This window comes from Varanus komodoensis, unplaced genomic scaffold (genome assembly GCF_004798865.1).
Source record: "Varanus komodoensis strain SLA01 unplaced genomic scaffold, ASM479886v1 scaffold52, whole genome shotgun sequence".
Lineage (NCBI taxonomy): Eukaryota > Metazoa > Chordata > Lepidosauria > Squamata > Varanidae > Varanus > Varanus komodoensis.
In genome coordinates this window covers 3,451,937-3,469,920 of record NW_025336114.1, presented here as the reverse complement: position 1 = coordinate 3,469,920, position 17,984 = coordinate 3,451,937, and the positions used below count along the sequence as shown (strand labels likewise).

Genomic DNA, 17,984 nt, shown 5'->3' with positions numbered 1-17,984 from the left:
TCTTAGAATGCTGGCCTTCCTGCCTTCCAAAATCAATAATAACCTCAGGTGTAATCTACAAAGTAAGACTACATTTAAATTCATTGGAGTAAATGGCAGTTAAGCACATGACTCCTTTTTTCAAATCTCAGACTGATGCAACTGGAGCACAGGCATTTCAGTTTATGGCATAACAAATACATATTTATGGTTCCCAATTATTTTGTTTAAATATAAATGTCAATATATCCCTTTCTTGGCATCACTGTAACACTTATAATTTTCTATTTTCTATGACAGGGAATATTGCACATCATATTTTTAAATAGCTGCAGCACAGAGGATTTTAAAAGATGAAATTCCTTAGCACCAGCTTTTCCAACCCAGTTCTGTGGGAACACTGCAATCTAAACATTTAATGCCAGTGTTGCTTCACTTCTAATTTAGGATTTGCACCAAGGGCATTGTTTCTGCTTTCATTTAATACTTCTCACATAACAAGCACAGAGAGCATGGCAATATGATAAAGAGATCAGGTCAAATTAAGTACATGACAAGAAGCAGAAGACCCAATATTTAGCTGAAGGAGTCACAATAATACAAATGCACCCATGACTCTACTAGCTGTGTAGGTCACAGACACCATATGTCTGTTCGTATAGACTAAACTCCTTCCAGGGTTCCTACCATCTGCTCCAAGAATAGCATGAGTTGCTATTCCCTCACATTCTAAATGCAGAAGGGTATAAACAGCAGATTTTTAAAAAGTGTACATCGAGTCTGAACAGAATTTGGTTAGTTGGGAACAAATGTATACTTCAGAGAAAAACATAGCACTCCTAATAGGAAATTTGGTTGAGAAGTGCTGCCAAGACTGTAATTAAAATGGAAAGAAAGCATAGCCAGCAGCCACAGCATGACATGGTGTCTATGGTGTTCTTTTGAAACTGGAGAATCTCAATGTTATCTTCCAGAAAGATGCATTTCCACTTACTTACTCATCCATCAGCAATTGCCACTAATATGCAACTGTGTCCCATTTTCAAATTTAAAAGGTGGGCTTCAAACCGATTCCCACCATTCTACACCTAGTAGCAGCTTCAATGCATACATGTTCACTAGATGCACATGAAACAGCTGTTTTGAAGAGCTGACAAAAATTAAAAATGCAATGTTCCACAAAGTCAGACAGATACTGATGCCATAGAAATAAAATTCCTTCTCAGATTCTTGCTTTGACTATTGATTTATATCCATGAGGAAGGGGATTAGCCAAGAATAGTCAGCATTTGACAATTAAAGAGACTTGGATGCTTTCCAATGCTCTCTCTTTCCCCCCTGAAAAACTGCCACAGAAAGACAACTCTCAAAAATCAAAATCTTTAAAGAACATTACACTGGTTAGTTAAAGGTATCATATCAGACACAAAAAATCCAGCAGTCTAGCTTTTATTGAATTACTGTGGATACAAATGCATTCAAATCTGACCAAAAAATGTTCCCTTCCTTTTGTTTTTTTAATCATCAAATTGCAAAGACCCTCTCCATGTTTACCTAAGTCATGCTGGTAGAAGCTGCTTGGAGTGCAACTCTAAAACATGTGGAGGAGGCTTGCACACACATTATCCATGGTATGTGTATTTACATGTGGACCAGAAAAGCCTCTCAAGCTGTCATGTGCATCTTACAAGGGTTCTTAAGACAAAGAAACTTTATCAACATAAAAAGGTTGCTACGCAACTCAATGTTAAGAGCAGCTAAAATGATTAAAGCTCCAGGAAGGAACATCCAGCTCACTGGTTGCTATGGACACTGATTCACTGCACATCCACTCTGTTAAGAAAACAAGTGGTAAGCATCACCTAGTTTGTGTTCACTTCATGTCACACTCGCCTTTTTTTGTGCATTGCTTGATAAAGTGAGTGAAAGAAAGACACATACTTAACTCTACCTTTAGCTAAAGGGATTTTTTCAAAGAACTGCAACAGCCGGGAGAAGCAAATGGGCTAAAGGGAGGGGGATATGCAAACCAGGGAAAAAGGATTAAAGACAACCATCTGGTTTTACCTGCATATGATGAAAGAGTCCAAAAATTTACATGGGATTTTTACTTGCATAAAGTTTTATCAAGATTAAATACCCATGATTTTTTTCTGTTTAAATATCTTCAGATGTGATAATAAAGATATTATTCCTAGGTGTGCTTTGCACAGAAGGTACATCCAAAATGCATGTTAAAATTCACATTAGATTCTGATTGCGTGTGCAACACAGCTTAGAAGATGGTAATATGCACAACACAAGTGGGAAAAGGTAGCACAAAGTCCAGGAAATCACCAGCATGGTAATGCATAGTGTCAAGGAAGCTAGTATGGAGAAGAAAGCTTCCTTCAAAAAAATGGAAGTCTTGCCCACACGAAAAGAACAGATGGGCCCACAAGCTTGCACAAGGGATATAAAAGCAGACCACCAAAGAAGCAAAGAAACAGTTTGAGGAACATGTAGCTAACAATATCAAGGCTAACAAAAATAATTCTTTAACTATATTAAAAGAAAGAAAGTGGCTAAGCATGCAGCTGGGCCACTTGATGATAACGGAAGTAAAGGAGGACAAGGAGATTGCAGAGAAACCGAATGATTTCTTTCTGTCACTCTTCACAGCAGAGACCGGTCTCTGAGCATATGTATTCTGGAAGGGAGTCTGAGCAATTAGGGCAGATAGTAGAGACAAAAGATTAAATTTTCAACTTTACTGACAAACTGAAACTAACAAGTCACCCAGCCCAGATGGAATCCATCCTAGAATTAGTAAAGAACGCTAGCATGAAATTGCTGGTCTTTTTATCAAAACATTTAACATGCCCCTAAAATTAGCCCTTCTACCAGAGGATTGGAAAAGAGCCAGTATAATGCCAATTTTTAAAGAGGGATCCAGGGGGATATGGAAAATTACAGGCCCAATAGCTTAACATCTGTTCTAGGTAAACTGCCAGAAAGCATTACTAAAGATAGAATCAGTAAGCACATTGAGGGACTACTGCAATGTGCAAAAAAAAAAAAAAAAAAAAAAATCTGCATGGTTTCTGCAAGAAGTCTTGCTCACTAACCTATTGTAATTCTTTTAGAGTGTCAATAGGTAGATCCAGTAGACATTTCTACTTGGACTTCCAAAGGATTTTTGACAGAGTCCTACATCAAAGGTCTCTGAGCAAACTAAGCAGTCACACAATAAAAAATGTGTGTGTGGTGGGATCATCTTATGTATCAATAACTGGTTAAAAAAACAGAAGACAGAGGTTGGGAATAAATGGCGATTTCTCACAATGGAACAATGTCACCAGTCAAGTCTCACATATTAGAACCAGTGCTTTTTAACCTATTCATAAATGATCTGAAACTAGGAGTGGGTACTGAAGTGGCCAAGTATGTTGATAACATTAAACTTTTTTAGGCCAGTTAAAATCAAAAGCAATTGTGAGAAGCTCCAAAAGGAACTCTCTAAGCTGGAAAATGGGCATCAAAATGACAAATGGAGTTCAATATAAGCAAGTGTAGAGTAATGCATGATGTAGCCAAAAAAAAAAAAAAATCCCACCAAAAATACATTGATGAGATCTGAACTAGTAGGAAGGGAATCTTGGGGTAGTGGTGGATAGTTCAATGAAAATGTTGACCCAGGCAGCTGCTGCGAAGAAGGCAAATTCCATCCTAAGCACAATGAAAAAGGGCATTATGGAGTTAGAAAAAACACAGGGAATGACAAAAATTATCAGGGGGCTGAACCAGCTCCCCCATGAGGAGTGGCTGCAACAACTGAAACTGTTCAGCTTAGAAAAAAGATGAGAAGGGGAGACATGACAGAGGTGTTTAAAATGATTTATGGTGTGGGGAAAGTAGAGGGAGGCAATTTTTCCCTTTCCCATAATGCTTGAGCCTGGATTTATCCCATGAAACTGATTGGGATGATTTAGCACAGATAAAAGGAAATACTTCTTCACACAACATACTGTTCAGCTATGGAATTTGCTGCCACCAATTGGTGATTGCTGTCAATTAAATGGCTTTAAAATGGGATTGGAAAAATTCATGAGGGAGGAAGCTGTCAGTGGCTAGAAGCCTTGCTGGCTATGTGCTACCTCCTTCACCAGAGGTGGCATGGCTTCATACACCAGTTGCTGAGGAGCTTGGGCAGGAAGAGAGCTTGCACCCATTCTGCTTAAGAGATCCTCTACACAGCTGGTTCTGGAGTATGGAGTGCTGTGCTATAGAGACCTTTGGTCTGACCCAGCATGGATTTTTATGTTCTTAAGAAAAGCTCTGGCATTTTCCACTTCAACAGTAAATGTGACAAAGAAAGAATGAAAATGTGGCCAGTCCATATAACAGGCTAGACTTTTATGATACTGAACATAGCACCTTATAATTTTAATATTAAAATCTCCTTCCATTTCACTGGTTTCTGAAAAACTAAGACTCAGTGTATTTTTACACCTTCCAAATAGTATTTTGTCCTTCTATTATTTTATGGGTAAAAGAGAAACCATCAGCACTAGAACTTGGCTCTTGTGATCTGGTAAAAGATACAGATCAACCTTCACCAAAAAAAGGGGGGGAGGGGACAACAAGAACTTGGGAGCCAATAGCATTTTTATTTCAGTTTTATTACAGACTCAAAAGGTTAATCTTAACAGGTTAAGATAGGATCCACCCATTCTTTCAAAGAAAAGGCTGATTTCAGGCACTTACCTGACAGTCAAAGTCCTGGAAGTTTCGAGTGGCATTCTGTCAAAATAAGAATAGAAACCAATGAACAGCCCAGATTCCACTGTAGTCTAATAAACTCTGCTCCAGCATATCACGTCTAGCAAAACTATGACTTGAATTAAAGATTCTTGCACTAAACAAGACAACAAAGTATGCAGGAATCATTACAATTAAGGAAGGAAACTTTCACTGCTTCTTCAGCCAGTAAAGTGAAAAACTCATTTTGTGACATGGACAGTCAAAGAGTAGAGAATGAACCACTGCAGCAGTTGTGTACATTTACAGTTCCCATAAATAGTATCATTTCTAAAACAAAGTAGTCAACTTAGTCTGTTGCAGCAAAAATAAAACTCTTGTGACTAATGACTAACAAATTATCTAGCCTTTATCATCATTTCTGAACATTTTCAGAATTGTTCATATGTGCATTTTCAAACAGTCTATTCAATTATTTCAAGGCTAAAGTTCTCTTATATATATAATATTATGACTTGGTAGAACAACTGCTTAGTGGTAGAGGCTCTGCATGTAAAAGCTCTTCAGTACAATCCTTAGCATCTCTTGGTATGGCAGTGAATTCTGTGCCAAATGGATCAATGGTCTAATAGAAAGCTTCCTATATGCCTCTTAAACACTTCTTAAACAGGCCACAAAACTTGCACATAATTCAGCCTATAGCTATTTTACAGAATTGGCTAGGGTTTTAGTTCTAGATTTTATATCAACTCCCAGCTCTCCCTTTAGAAGGGGAAGTCCAATCTTCCCCGCCCACTGCTGCCAGGAGGGCGGAAGAGAAGCACTGCCTACACAGCACTTGGTGTTTGATTCCTTGTGAACGCTCCACAAACACTGGATGCACTTGCCAGGAACTTGCCCCAAGAATTCAACAGATGGATGGATTCTGAAGAAGCAACTAGAAATATGTCTGTCACTCTACATCACCTCAAACAAATGATTTATTATTCCCAGATCTAAACTTTCAACCACCAAAGTGGATGAAAAGCTCTAATCCACAAGAGCTTATGCCATAATAAACTTGTTTGTCTTAAAGGTACCACAATACTCTATTATAGATTTAAATGGCCATTTACAGGGTAAACAAAGAGGAAGTGCCCATGACTTGCCATCAAAAAGTTGGCAAGAGAAAAGCAGAAACAGAAAGAACAGCAGACACAAGAATAAACAGAAGAATCTATTTTTCCTTATCTTAAAGTGAAGAAACTTTTAAAAAGTTTACTGCAGAATGTTAAACTCTGTTCCCATACTAAACAGTGCAAAGCTGTAGGAGATACTTAAGTTTTTACACATAGCTGACAAAGAACACAAAATTACTAAAGTTTTGCTAATTTTTAAACCCAACCAGATGCATTACCTTATCATTCAAGAGAGGTTTGATCTCTGTCAACTGGACATCTTGCAATTCTTCCATTTTTATTGAGGACACTGAAGTTAGTTCTCAACAGCAATGCACTCTTACTAAAAACAGAAAAGAGAACAATTAAGATTACTACTTTAGAAGAGATCCCAGGTTTTCACAGAAAAGACTAAGAGCATGAATGGGGAACACAAATATAGCCACAGGAAGGGTCAAAACTTCTTACAACTTCTTCCTCCACCCTTCAAAATACAGTATAGAGGGAGACATTGTCTATGGCTGGCTGAAGCTAATGATCTTTCCTGCAAACACAGTAGTACCTTGGCTCACAAACTTAATCAGTTCCAGAACGCTGGTCGTGACCCAAATTGGTTGTGAGCCAAGTCAAATTTCCCCATAAGGTTCAATGTAAATAAGGTTAATCCATTCTGTAACTATTTTTTTTTTAAATCACAAAAATTTGAAGCAGGCATGCTGGGGGGCGGGGGGGGCGGGCGCGATCGTGGGCGCACATGAGAGGGGAGACGGGTGGGATCGTGACTGTCACCCAATGCAAAGTTCACGACCTGAGGCAAATTTTTTTCCAGAAATTTCTGTTCGCCACCCAATTAGGTCATGAACTGAGGTGTTCGTGAGCCGAGGTACCACTGTACAAGTAGAACAGAATTTTATTCTGACAATCCAACCCTTTCTAAATTCTCCATAACTTCTTCTAGGACACAGCAGTAATTTAGTTCATCTTCTTGTTCCTGTTGTTAGTCGCAAAGTCGTGTCCGACCCATCGCGACTCCATGGACAACATTCCTCCAGGCCTTCCTGTCTTCCACCATCCCCCGAAGTCCACTTAAGCTAACACCAACTGCTACAGTGACTTCATCTAACCACCTCATTCTCTGCCATCCCCTTCTTCTTTTGCCATCTATTGCTCCCAGCATTAGGCTCTTCTCCAGGGAGTCCTTCCTTCTCATTAGGTGGCCAAAGTATTTGAGTTTCATCTTCAGTATCTGGCCTTCTAAAGAGCAGTCAGGGTTGATCTCCTCTAGGACTGACTGGTTTGATCCCCTTGCAGTTCAGGGGACTTGCAGGAATCTCCTCCAGCACCACAATTCAAAGGCCTCAATCCTTCGGCACTCAGCCTTCCTTATGGTCAGGCTTTCACAGCCATACATTGCAACTGGGAAAATCATAGCCTTGACTATATGCACTTTTGTGGGCAGGGTGATGTCTCTGTTTTTTAGTATGCTGTCTAGATTTGCCATAGCTTTCCTCCCCAGGAGCAAGCGTCTTTTAATTTCTTGGCTGCAGTTCCCATCTGCGGTGATCTTGGAGCCCAGGAAAATAAAATCTGTCACTACCTCCATTTCTTCCCCATCTCTTTGCCAGAAAGTGAGAGGAACGGATGCCATAATCTTAGTTTTCTTAATGTTGAGTTTCAAGCAAACTTTTGCACTCTCTTCCTTCACCTGCATAAAGAGGCTCTTTAGTTCCTCTTTACTTTCTGCCATTAGAGTGGTATCATCTGCATATCAGAGGTTGTTGATATTTCTCCCAGCAATCTTAATTCCAACTGGTGATTCATCTAGCCCCGCCTTTCTCATGATGTGCTCTGCATATCAGTTAAATAGGCAGGGCGACAGTATACAGCCTTGCCGAACTCCTTCCTCAATTTTGAACCAATCAGTGGTTCCGTGTCCAGTTCTCACTCTTGCTTCTTGACCCGCATATCGGTTTCTCAAGAGACAAATAAGATGGTTTGGTACTCCCATCTCTTTAAGAACTTGCCACAATTGTTTGTGATCCACACAAGGCTTTAGCATAGTCAATGAAGCAGAAGCAGATGTTTTTCTGGAACTCCCTAGCTTTCTCCATGATCCAGCATATGTTGGCGATTTGATCTCTAGTTCCTCTCCCTCTTCGAAATACTGTCTGTACTTCTGGTAGTTCTCGGTCCACATACTGCTGGAGCCTAGCTTGTAGGATTTTGAGCATCACTTTGCTAGCATGTGAAATGAGTGCAATGGTGTGGAAGTTTGAACATTCTTTGGCATTGCCCTTCTTTGGGATCGGAATGTAAACTGACCTTTTCCAATCCTGTGGCCACTGCTGAGCTTTCCAAATTTGCTGGCATATTGAGTGTAGCACTTTTACTGCATCATCTTTTAAGATTTTGAATAGCTCAGCTGGAATACTGTCACCTCCACTAGCTTTGTTGTTGCTCAGACTTCCTAAGGCCCACTTGACTTCACATTCCAGGATGTCTGGCTCAAGGTCAGTGACCACCCCATCGTGGTTATCAGGGATGTCAAGCTCTTTCTTGTATAGTTCTCTGTGTAATCTTGCCACCACTTCTTAATCTCTTCTGCCTCTGTTAGGTCCCTGCCATTTTGGTCCTTTATCATGCCCATCTTTGCATGAAACTTTCCCTTCATATCTCCAATTTTCTTGAAGAGATCTCTGGTTCTCCCTATTCTATTGTTTTCTTCTATTTCTTTGCACTGTTCATTTAAGAAGGCATTCTTATCTCTTCTAGCTATTCTCTGGAATTCTGCATTCAATTGGGTGTATCTTTCTCTTTCTCCCTTGCCTTTCGCTTCCCTTCTTTCCGCAGCTATTTGTAAAACTTCCTCAGACAGCCATTTTGCTTTTTGCATTTCTTCTTCTTTGGGATGCTTTTAGTTGCGACCTCTTGTACAATGTTGCGAACCTCCGTCCATAGTTCTTCAGGCACTCTCATCTATCAGATCTAATTCCTTAAATCTATTTGTCACCTCTACTGTATATTCAGCAGGGATATGATTTAGGTCATACCTGAGTGGCCTAGTGCTTTTCCCTACTTTCTTCAATTTAAGCCTAAATTTTGCAACGAGAAGCTCATGAGCTGAGCCACAGTGGGTTCCTGGTCTAGTTTTTACTGACTGTATAGAGCTTCTCTATCTTTGGCTGCAGAGCACATAGTCAATCTGTTTTCTGTGTTGACCGTCTGGTGATGTCCATGTGTAGAGTCGTCTCTTGGGTTGCTGGAAAACAGTGTTTGCTATGATCATCGTATTCTCTTGACAAAATTCTACCAGCCTGTGCCCTGCTTCATTTTGTACTCCAAGGCCAAACTTGCCTGTTATTCCAGTTATCTTTGGCTTCCTACTTTAGCATTCCAATCCCCCATGATGATAAGGACATCATTTTTGGGTGTTAATTCTAGAAGGTGCTGTAGGCCTTCATAGAACCAGTCAACTTCAGCCTCTTCAGCACCAGTGGTTGGGACATAGACTTGGGCTCATGTGATGTTGAACGGTTTTCCTTGGATTCGAACTGAGATCATTCTGTCATTTTGGAGATTGTATCCCAGTACTGCTTTTCCTACTCTTTTATTGACTATGAAGGCTACTCCATTTCTTCTGAGGGATTCTTGCCTGCAGTAGTATACCTGATGGTCATCTGAATTAAATTCACCCATTCCTGTCCATTTTAGTTCACTGATTCCTAAGATGTCTATGTTCAGTCTTGTCATCTCTTGTTTGACTACATCCAGCTTGCCTTGATTCATGGATCTTACATTCCAGGTTCCTATGGAGTATAGATCTTTGCAGCATCGGACTTTCCTTTCACCACCAGATACATCTGCGACTGAGTGTCCTTTCGGCTTTAACCCAGTCGCTTCATTCTTTCTGATGCTACTAGTACCAGCCCTCTGCTCTTCCCCAGTAGCATATTAGACACCTTCCCACCTGAGGGGCTCATCTTCCAGCATATCTTTTTGCCTTTTGGTACTGTCCATGGGGTCTTCATGGCAAGGATACTGGAGTGGGTTGCCATTTCCTTCTCCAGTGGATCACGTTTTGTCAGAGCTCTCTGCTATGACCTGTCTGTCTTGAGTGGCCCTGCACGGCATAGCTCATAGCTTCACTGAGCTACACAAGCCCCTTCGCCACAACAAGGCAGTGATCCATGAAAGAGTTAGTACATCTAGCCTATTTTAAAAATAATTTTATATGTAAGAAAAATATATGTTATGTCATAAAGTTGCTAATGGGTATGCATAGCTAACAAGAGAAATGCAAAACAGAAATGCATGATCAGTAGCATCCCCCTCCCTCACACAACAGGATTTAGCTCAGAAGCCCTGTACCAAGACACAGGTGCCTCTCCCTACAATGCATCAATCATCACACTTTAATGCCACTATTTTTGTCTTCCAGGTCTATGTAATGTACCACATAGTCTATGTGCTATTTTTGTTATGCAAATGTCATTATTTTCCTGATTATAGTCCTCTGACTTAAAGAAGTTTTAACCTCGGAGTACCTTTTCCTATGGTCTCATTAAAAGTTTGTGTGGCACCCACATCATTTGATAAACTTTGAATTTGGAAAGGACAGGTTATATGTTACAGGACTTCTGCTGTTCAGATATACCAACTACATATTTATGTGAAACATTTACCTTAACGTCTGCCCAGAAACAAAATTTCTGGTATAAGATATACCTATAGGAGGTATAGGGAGTATGTTACTGCTAAAAAAATAAATAATACTGAGAAGGGCAAGGACCTTCGGTGTATCCATTCAAAACTTTAATGAAACTTAGGCACTATTTTATTTTGAATCACACAATTAACATTTTCATAACATTATAAAACCATTTCTATATAATTCAAGTGGCAGCACTGTGGCAAAGTTAGGCTTAGGGTTCCAACTCCAGCTTCCTGAACTCCTCTCCTCCTTTGGGTGGAATGATTCACTAATGAGATTTCCTATATCAGGAATCTCAAAGTATAATTGCCTGAGAATTAAGACTACTGTTTAAAATAAATTTACATCTCTTTTAATTTTGCAACTGAATTTCTGTGATTTGTCACATGGTTCCCTCTGAGATTTAATTGTGAATCAATAGTACTAAATGAGAAATTGAGAAACATGTTGCCTAATTTACTACAGGGTTGATGCACTACTGAAAAAATAGTGGGTTTTTTTAATTAGATGGATTATAAACCCCCCAGGTGTCAGTTAAATTGGTTTGGACTGGCAACTGAGCTCTGGTCTTTACCATAATGACTGTGTTGCCTGGGTCCCAGTGCCTCTATCTAGCTTCTTGCTACCCACACCCTGGACTACTACAGAAGCATAGCAGCAGTACAGAATAAAATGCAATAAAGTTAAACTGTGAAAATGCCAGGAAAATAAAAAAGTCTACCTGGCACTGAAAAGAATACAAAATAGGTGCCAGGTGCACCTCTTTAGGAAGCTCATTCCACAACTGGAGTGCCACAACCAAAAAGGCCTTGTTCCTGGTAGCCACCTGATTCACTTCCTTTGAAAGGGGCTCCCAAAAAAGGAACCCTAAAGATGACCTCAGGTCTAGGTAGGTACATATGGAACAAGCTGATCTTTCAGATAAGGGCTCCATGATGAACACTTTGAATGTTACTACTAGTAACATTCCTTGAATCAAATGTTACTAGCACTAACTTTGAATCGAGCCTGGACTTCAACTAGAAGCAAGTACAGCTGGAAGAGGACTGGCACGGTATGTTTACTTGAATTAGTCCCCATTAATACTTTTGTTGCTCTGTTCTGGATCATTTGAAATCTCCAGATCATTTTCAAAGGCAGCCTCATGTACAGTGAGGTAACAAGAGGTTACTGGAGCATGGAAAACTGTGGCTGGGCTATCTCTGTCCACATAAGGCCATAGCTGGTATACCAGCTTATGCTGATAAAAGGTGCTCCATGCCACCAAGTCTATTTGTGCCTCAAATGACAACTCATGGTCCAGGAGCACATTAAACTATTAATGCTGTCCTTTAGAGGAAGTGCAACCCAATTCAGAACAGGTTGCCCAACTGGACAGATAAACCATCCATTAACAGCACCTTCATCTTTTTTGGATTGAGTTTAGTTTGTTGGTGCTCATCCAATCCATGCCCTACTATACCACACTGATCCACAGTAGTCCCAAAGCAGTCACCAAACCTTCAGTCACTGCCAAAATATACCCTCCAGCTGGTGCCCAAACCCACTGCCTTGTTCTGTGCTCCCTGAAGTAGCCACTAGTGGTGATAGCACCACCCATGCAGCAAAGCTGCTGCCCCTTCAGCCAAGGGCAGGCAGCTATTCCACAGGGCAGGCAGGGCAGAGAAGGCAGTTCTCGCTTCCTTTTTTCTGTGAGTAACAATATATGCAAAATGCTACAACAAAATTAAATCTTACGTTCAGGTAGTTAACTGCTGCCAATATTTTAAAAACCCACTATCCTTCTTTTATTCTTGGAAATTACTACCTCTTCTAGTTGCATTTTCTTTAACAAAAAGACAGAGCTTAATATACTAGCTTAGCCTACATTTAAGAAAATTACCCACCCTTTCTTTTAAAAAATAAAAAACCAAACATTATATTCCTTAAATCATAGAGTTTACTTAGCAATTTTTCAGACAAAAACTACATCCCATCAAGAGACAAATAACGAATGCATCAGACAAATAATCTGACATACATATATATGTAATGCTTTACCAAGATTGTTTTGCCTGCTATTAAAAAGTATTTATGCTAGCAGCTTGTAAATACCTGCAATCTCACAAAGGAAAAGAGAACACTGGATGGAAAATTCCATTTCTCAGTGCAGTTCAGCTACAAATCTAAGTACTAAAGTAGTAAACTTCATCAAGCTTGGGACTCAGCTTTAACCCAAAGAAACTTTTTCAAGCTTAATAGCACAAATATCACAAGATACTTTAACACTGAAGTTTATAGGAAAGCTAAATTTATACATATTTTAAAGGCCATTTAAAATGATAGTTGTGCCTTTTCTTTAAATATTTTATTAAAAGAATCCAAATAATTTCCAATCATTTCTTGCTTTTGTTTCTAGGATGATTAGAACACAAATAATGACACTCCTAATCTTTAAACAAACTGACACCCCAAAAATATATCTGATACTTTCATTTTAAGAAAAAGCACACATAGTTTTTCCCTCTATATTTGAAACAAGAAATAACATTTATCCTCTGCAAATGCACAACAATGTTAAACTGGCAAAATAAAATATTATCAGAGTATAATTAATGCTAGGCCTCATTGTTATTTTTTTCATTACCAGGCTGGCATCTTGGAATCTATGGACTCTTCTGAGTATTTGCAGAATGACTTTAACTTGCTCTGATGCAACTACTATAGCCTATCTTGCTGTAATGTATTGGAGCTGCAATACAGATATCAGTGATGCCAAGGTTGTGAAAAACAGTGCTACCGCCTCAAGCAAACTCTGTGCCTTTGAAGGGGGTTGTTGGAATGCAAATATACCATGTGCTGTAATGCAAAGTATGCAGACTAAATACAGCCAATAGCTCCTTTGACTCAAGTAAGCTGCATCTGAATATTAACAAAAATGAAAACAAGAATAGATCCCAACTTGAAGAGCTCTGTAGTACAGTACTAGTAAAGAATAAAATGTAGCCTAGTGATAGGTGATTAAAGGAAATTATTTTAAAGATTAAAGAGAGTGAATTGAAATATATGCCAACAATACCATAAATACCATGGAAGAAATAAAAGGTCAGACAGGCACAACTATAACTGGGTACAATATCTATTGAATGGAAAGAACAGATGACTCTGTAAGTAGCATTTTACAATGTATGCCAAAGATGAGAGATTCTAATGAATTTTTTAAAGATGCATGCTTATCAAGTAAATCACTATGGTTAGCATTTCAAGGACAAAACTGGGGTCATACTACTGCCTGAACAAAATTAGTATAATAGAGCAAAAATATGAAAACAAGTCAGAATTCCAGCAAAATAAAAGATGTAATATCAGCATTTGCAGTAATAGGTATTTCCTATAACACTCAAGTTGACTGAATAAATGTAAACAGCCAAGAGTGCAATTCTATGCATCTTTGCATAGTGGCTTGAGGGAGATTACCTGATGTTTTGCAGAATCATCCTTTGTCATTATCTGTCCTTAGCAGTCAAACTTTTTGATGTTTTTTGCTGTTTATATGACATTTTCTCTCTTTATTACCTGTTTGTATGGTCTGTTGTAAACCACCCAGAGAGCTTCAGCTGTGGTATGGTATAGAAATAAAACAAACAAACATAAGTGGATTGCCCTGTTATGTGAACATGGGCTCCTTCACTAAGAATGGATTGTTTTTTCAATCAAGCCAGCCTGTGGTACTTATGTGTTGTTCTAAGGTTGTTATCACCCATGCAACATACCATGGGTTAAAACCCATGTGCATGAGTAGCCTTTTTAAGCCTCCAACAAAGATAATCAGGATCCACTGCTACTTAATGAGGGACACAGGCCCCTTCAGCAAGGACAAATGGGCATGTTTTCCAGCAGTTAGAAATATATACTTTCAAGTTTCTGGCAATTATGACTAGATAGTCAGTGATCTGTTCCAGGTGCTGCTCCATACTTGGGCCAGCAGCATGGAGTGGACTGTGCAGCCCAATCTCTTCCTATGTGAAAGGCCTACTTTTGAGCAGGAAGTGGGAGGAGGCAAGGGTGCCACCTCAAAGACAGGGCAGCAGTGCTGAGCAAATCAGGCAGAAGCCACTAAAAGGACTGGACATATCTGCTTTTGTTCCCTCTGGAGCAGAGGTAGAACTGTTCCATCAGCTCTCCCTTATTCCCCCTTGCAGCACTTCATGGTATAACCCTATCGTGTTATGGCACTACTTGGACAATGTAATGTCTAATGGCTAATGCCTTAAAGTACACTGAATTCAACTTCCAACCTTAATTGGGATAGTGTTCAGGGGAATGCCCACTGCAAGCGTAGGAAAAGAGGGGGAGAGAGGGAGGGGGGAGAGAGGGAGGGAGGGAAGTACTCACAATGATTCAGATAATCCATTGGGTACTTAGCAAAAGAACAGTGCAGGCAGCTATGACTTATTGCCAGGGCAGTTTGTTTACAGCTTATGTTCACTGAAGTGACAACGTTCCATTCTACATAATGGATGGGTAAAAAATAACTAACCAGAAGTTATTTTCAAATTCAGTAAAAACTTTACACAAATGAAACTGAGCCAAGGCTCCGTTGACTGTGAATCATCCAAGCAACTTATTCCATAGGCTAGATAGTCTGAAGATGCCATGCAAATTCCATCTAGAGAAGATGACATATTGATTCTACCTAACCTATTAACTTCTAGGCTTGACTACCTATAGGTGATTTGCCAGTGTAGGGCATTATAAAAGGTAAATTTGCTATGGAGCAGTTTAATTAGGTGCAATTAAACTGCTTAGATTTTTTCTTTGTGGACATGGATAATGCCTATAATCAAGTTGTACACAATATGCCACCCTTTTGTGACCTATTTTTCAGATATTCTACAGGGTACAGATCCCAGTACCTCCTGGTCTACATGACATATTCCATAAAAAGAAGACGTATCTGCAAGTATTGAAACCAATAACAATTATGGGCTTATCAGTTCCCCAGAAAACTGTAGTAAATGAGAAAATAAGGCTATCAGTGATTTTGAAAAACTGTTTGCAGGTCTCAATCCCAAGGCTTAACTGTCAAATAATAATAAGATATTACTAGATTTAGAAAGCCATTCAGACTGTTTCCAAAGGACCACAGATTTATTCATTTTTTTTGAGTCCCAGTTCCTACAATGGAAAATTGCTCTGATGTCAGAAATAGGATTCCATAATCAGAGTGCCTTCCCTATCCTTGTAGCCAGCACAGAAAGAGCAGCTTCTCCAAAGTCACAAAGCCAGTAAAAGCAACCTCAGATAAGGGGTTTAGCGGACAGGGCAGAGAGGAGACTAGAACTACAAAGATGTGAGGTATTCTGGCAGTGCATCAGGAAGCACAGCAGTTGAACTGCTGAAATTAGCTTTCCATTTTCAAGCAACTGTTTTTCCTCAGTGATTGGAGGGCTGGAAGGGATGGGGATCCACAGGTCAGAGCTCCACTGCAAACCCGGAGGGGTAATTATCTACCATCTGTGGATACTCTCTAAGGACCAGAGGTTTCTCCCAAAGATGCTTATTTTAATTTCCTGTTATAGAACTTAAAGACTATTTTGAGGTAAGTTTTCATAGGCTATAAAATTTTTCAGAAACTGTTTTTCAAGATATATCATTTAAACTTTCTTACCATATAGAAACCTTGGAGGTTATTTATTTGTAATTCAAAAACTCAAGGGGTTATTTATTTTTAATCAAAGTTCACAATGAAACCAGTTATTTGGTAAATAAGGTCCTTCATTTATGACCCTCAGAATGGCAAAGATTTGTTTTTCCCTTCCACAGTCTGCATAATATGGCATAGCTCTTCTTGTTACAGCACATTTACTCAGTGTCTAGTGAAAATAACATATTTGCAAGCTGAAGAATGTATATAGATTGTGAACACAATGTGTGAGTACTATATGAATGATTTTAATAAACAATTTGTAAGTTAATAAATAACTTAATTTTTTGACTAACTGAAATTTAAAAATAAAGTGAGTAAAGCTCTTTTTTCAAAAGAAATGAAAGTTTGCTATATCCCAGTTACAAAGCTTTCTATCTTCCAGCTATTCTGAAAAAAGAATCAATCCTATTGCCCCTAGACAGCAAGTGAAAAGCCAAAGGATAGTTTGGATTCTGTAGCCCAAGATCAGAGAAAGTATTCTGACCTCAAAGCAGAAATTAGAGAACTAGCTCCCCTCTCCATCTCCATCATAGTTGGATGCCTTTTGAGGTCATCCAAGTGCAGGCTTTCATAGGTAGGAAGGGGAGGAGATTTGAGTGGCCTGGATTTGAGTTACTCAAATTCTTCTCCAGTTTCCTTCACCCCTCTGCCCAACATGACAGCTAGACAGGCAAAAAGAGCCCATATAGCAAGACATGCAGGGCACAAAGATGGAAAGGCGCAAATTGTCTCTGCTTCATCTCTCAATCTACATAGAATTATAAGCCTCTGATTTCAGGGGTTAAAATCAAAGACACAACACATAGGATTACACCCTAAACACTTTAATGTGTTGTCATATTGTAAGAAAGGGAGCTCCATGTGCATATGCAGGATGTGTGCATCAAGGAGTTAATCTTATACAGAATGATGAATGTTTAATTTCTGATTTTCACAGATTTGTTTAAACATGGATTTCATGGGTATTGGAATTTTTCTGCTTCCAAACTACATTAAACTTTCTTATATAAATTCAATACATATTGAATATTCCTTCATTAATATGTTCAAGACATTTGATAGCTTAAGAATCCACAGGAACATGACACAAACCCTAGGAACTACAAGTAAGAAGTACTTGTTAAGGGGTTGGGAATTTGCTGCATCTATTTTATGTAACGGTGAGGAATAGCCATATTTTGCTCCCTCAAAAACTAAAATAATGAAAATAGAGGCTTAAACTTTACAAGCTGACTGAAAACACCAGTTTCCGAAAAAGACTAATACCTTCTCGTAAAAGGGACACTTTCTATTTTATATATTTGAAGAGTCTCACTCCTCTTTTAGTCTTTGTTTTCCAGCACACCACAGTGACATGTCATCACCATACATTCCAAATTAGTGGTGGGAGACAGAGACAAAAGAAAAAGGAAGTATCCATCTTACTTGTATCCTAAAAGGAATGCAGGACCCCCAAACTTTCTACTTGCAAGAAAAAAAATCTGAAAGAGCTAGGAGCTCTGAGAACTACCCTGACAATTCAAGAAGCAAATGATTCAATTTTATGTAGGGTAAAAATTTAATCACATTATCTACTCAGTCACTTTTGTTTTGCTACATGCTTTTATACCAGAGTGGATATTATTGATGTTAATACCACCAGAAGCTAAACAAGCCATACCAAAAATCTGCTAATTATTGGAAAGTAGAGCCACAAGCTGTCCAGATA

General features: G+C 39.0%; 2 protein-coding genes across 3 annotated transcripts in view; one reads left to right on the top strand and one right to left on the bottom strand.

Moving 5' to 3' along the window:
- The window catches only part of NDRG3 (NDRG family member 3), a 38,474-nt gene extending 32,004 nt beyond the window's left edge, over positions 1-6,470 (bottom strand). The window contains exons 1-2 of one of the 2 annotated variants that reach the window (XM_044447641.1): positions 6,116-6,470; positions 4,726-4,761 (exon numbers count right to left, since the gene is read on the bottom strand). In XM_044447641.1, coding sequence (XP_044303576.1) covers positions 4,726-4,761; positions 6,116-6,172 — 93 coding nt within the window. In that variant the 5' untranslated portion in view covers positions 6,173-6,470. The remainder of the gene's footprint in view (positions 1-4,725; positions 4,762-6,115) is intronic. The other variant, XM_044447640.1, reaches the window with a different exon arrangement.
- The window catches only part of RALGAPB (Ral GTPase activating protein non-catalytic subunit beta), a 92,529-nt gene continuing 76,862 nt past the window's right edge, over positions 2,318-17,984 (top strand). The window contains exons 1-2 of the mRNA XM_044447626.1: positions 2,318-2,323; positions 11,740-11,743. The gene's annotated coding sequence lies outside the window, so the exon portion shown is untranslated. The remainder of the gene's footprint in view (positions 2,324-11,739; positions 11,744-17,984) is intronic.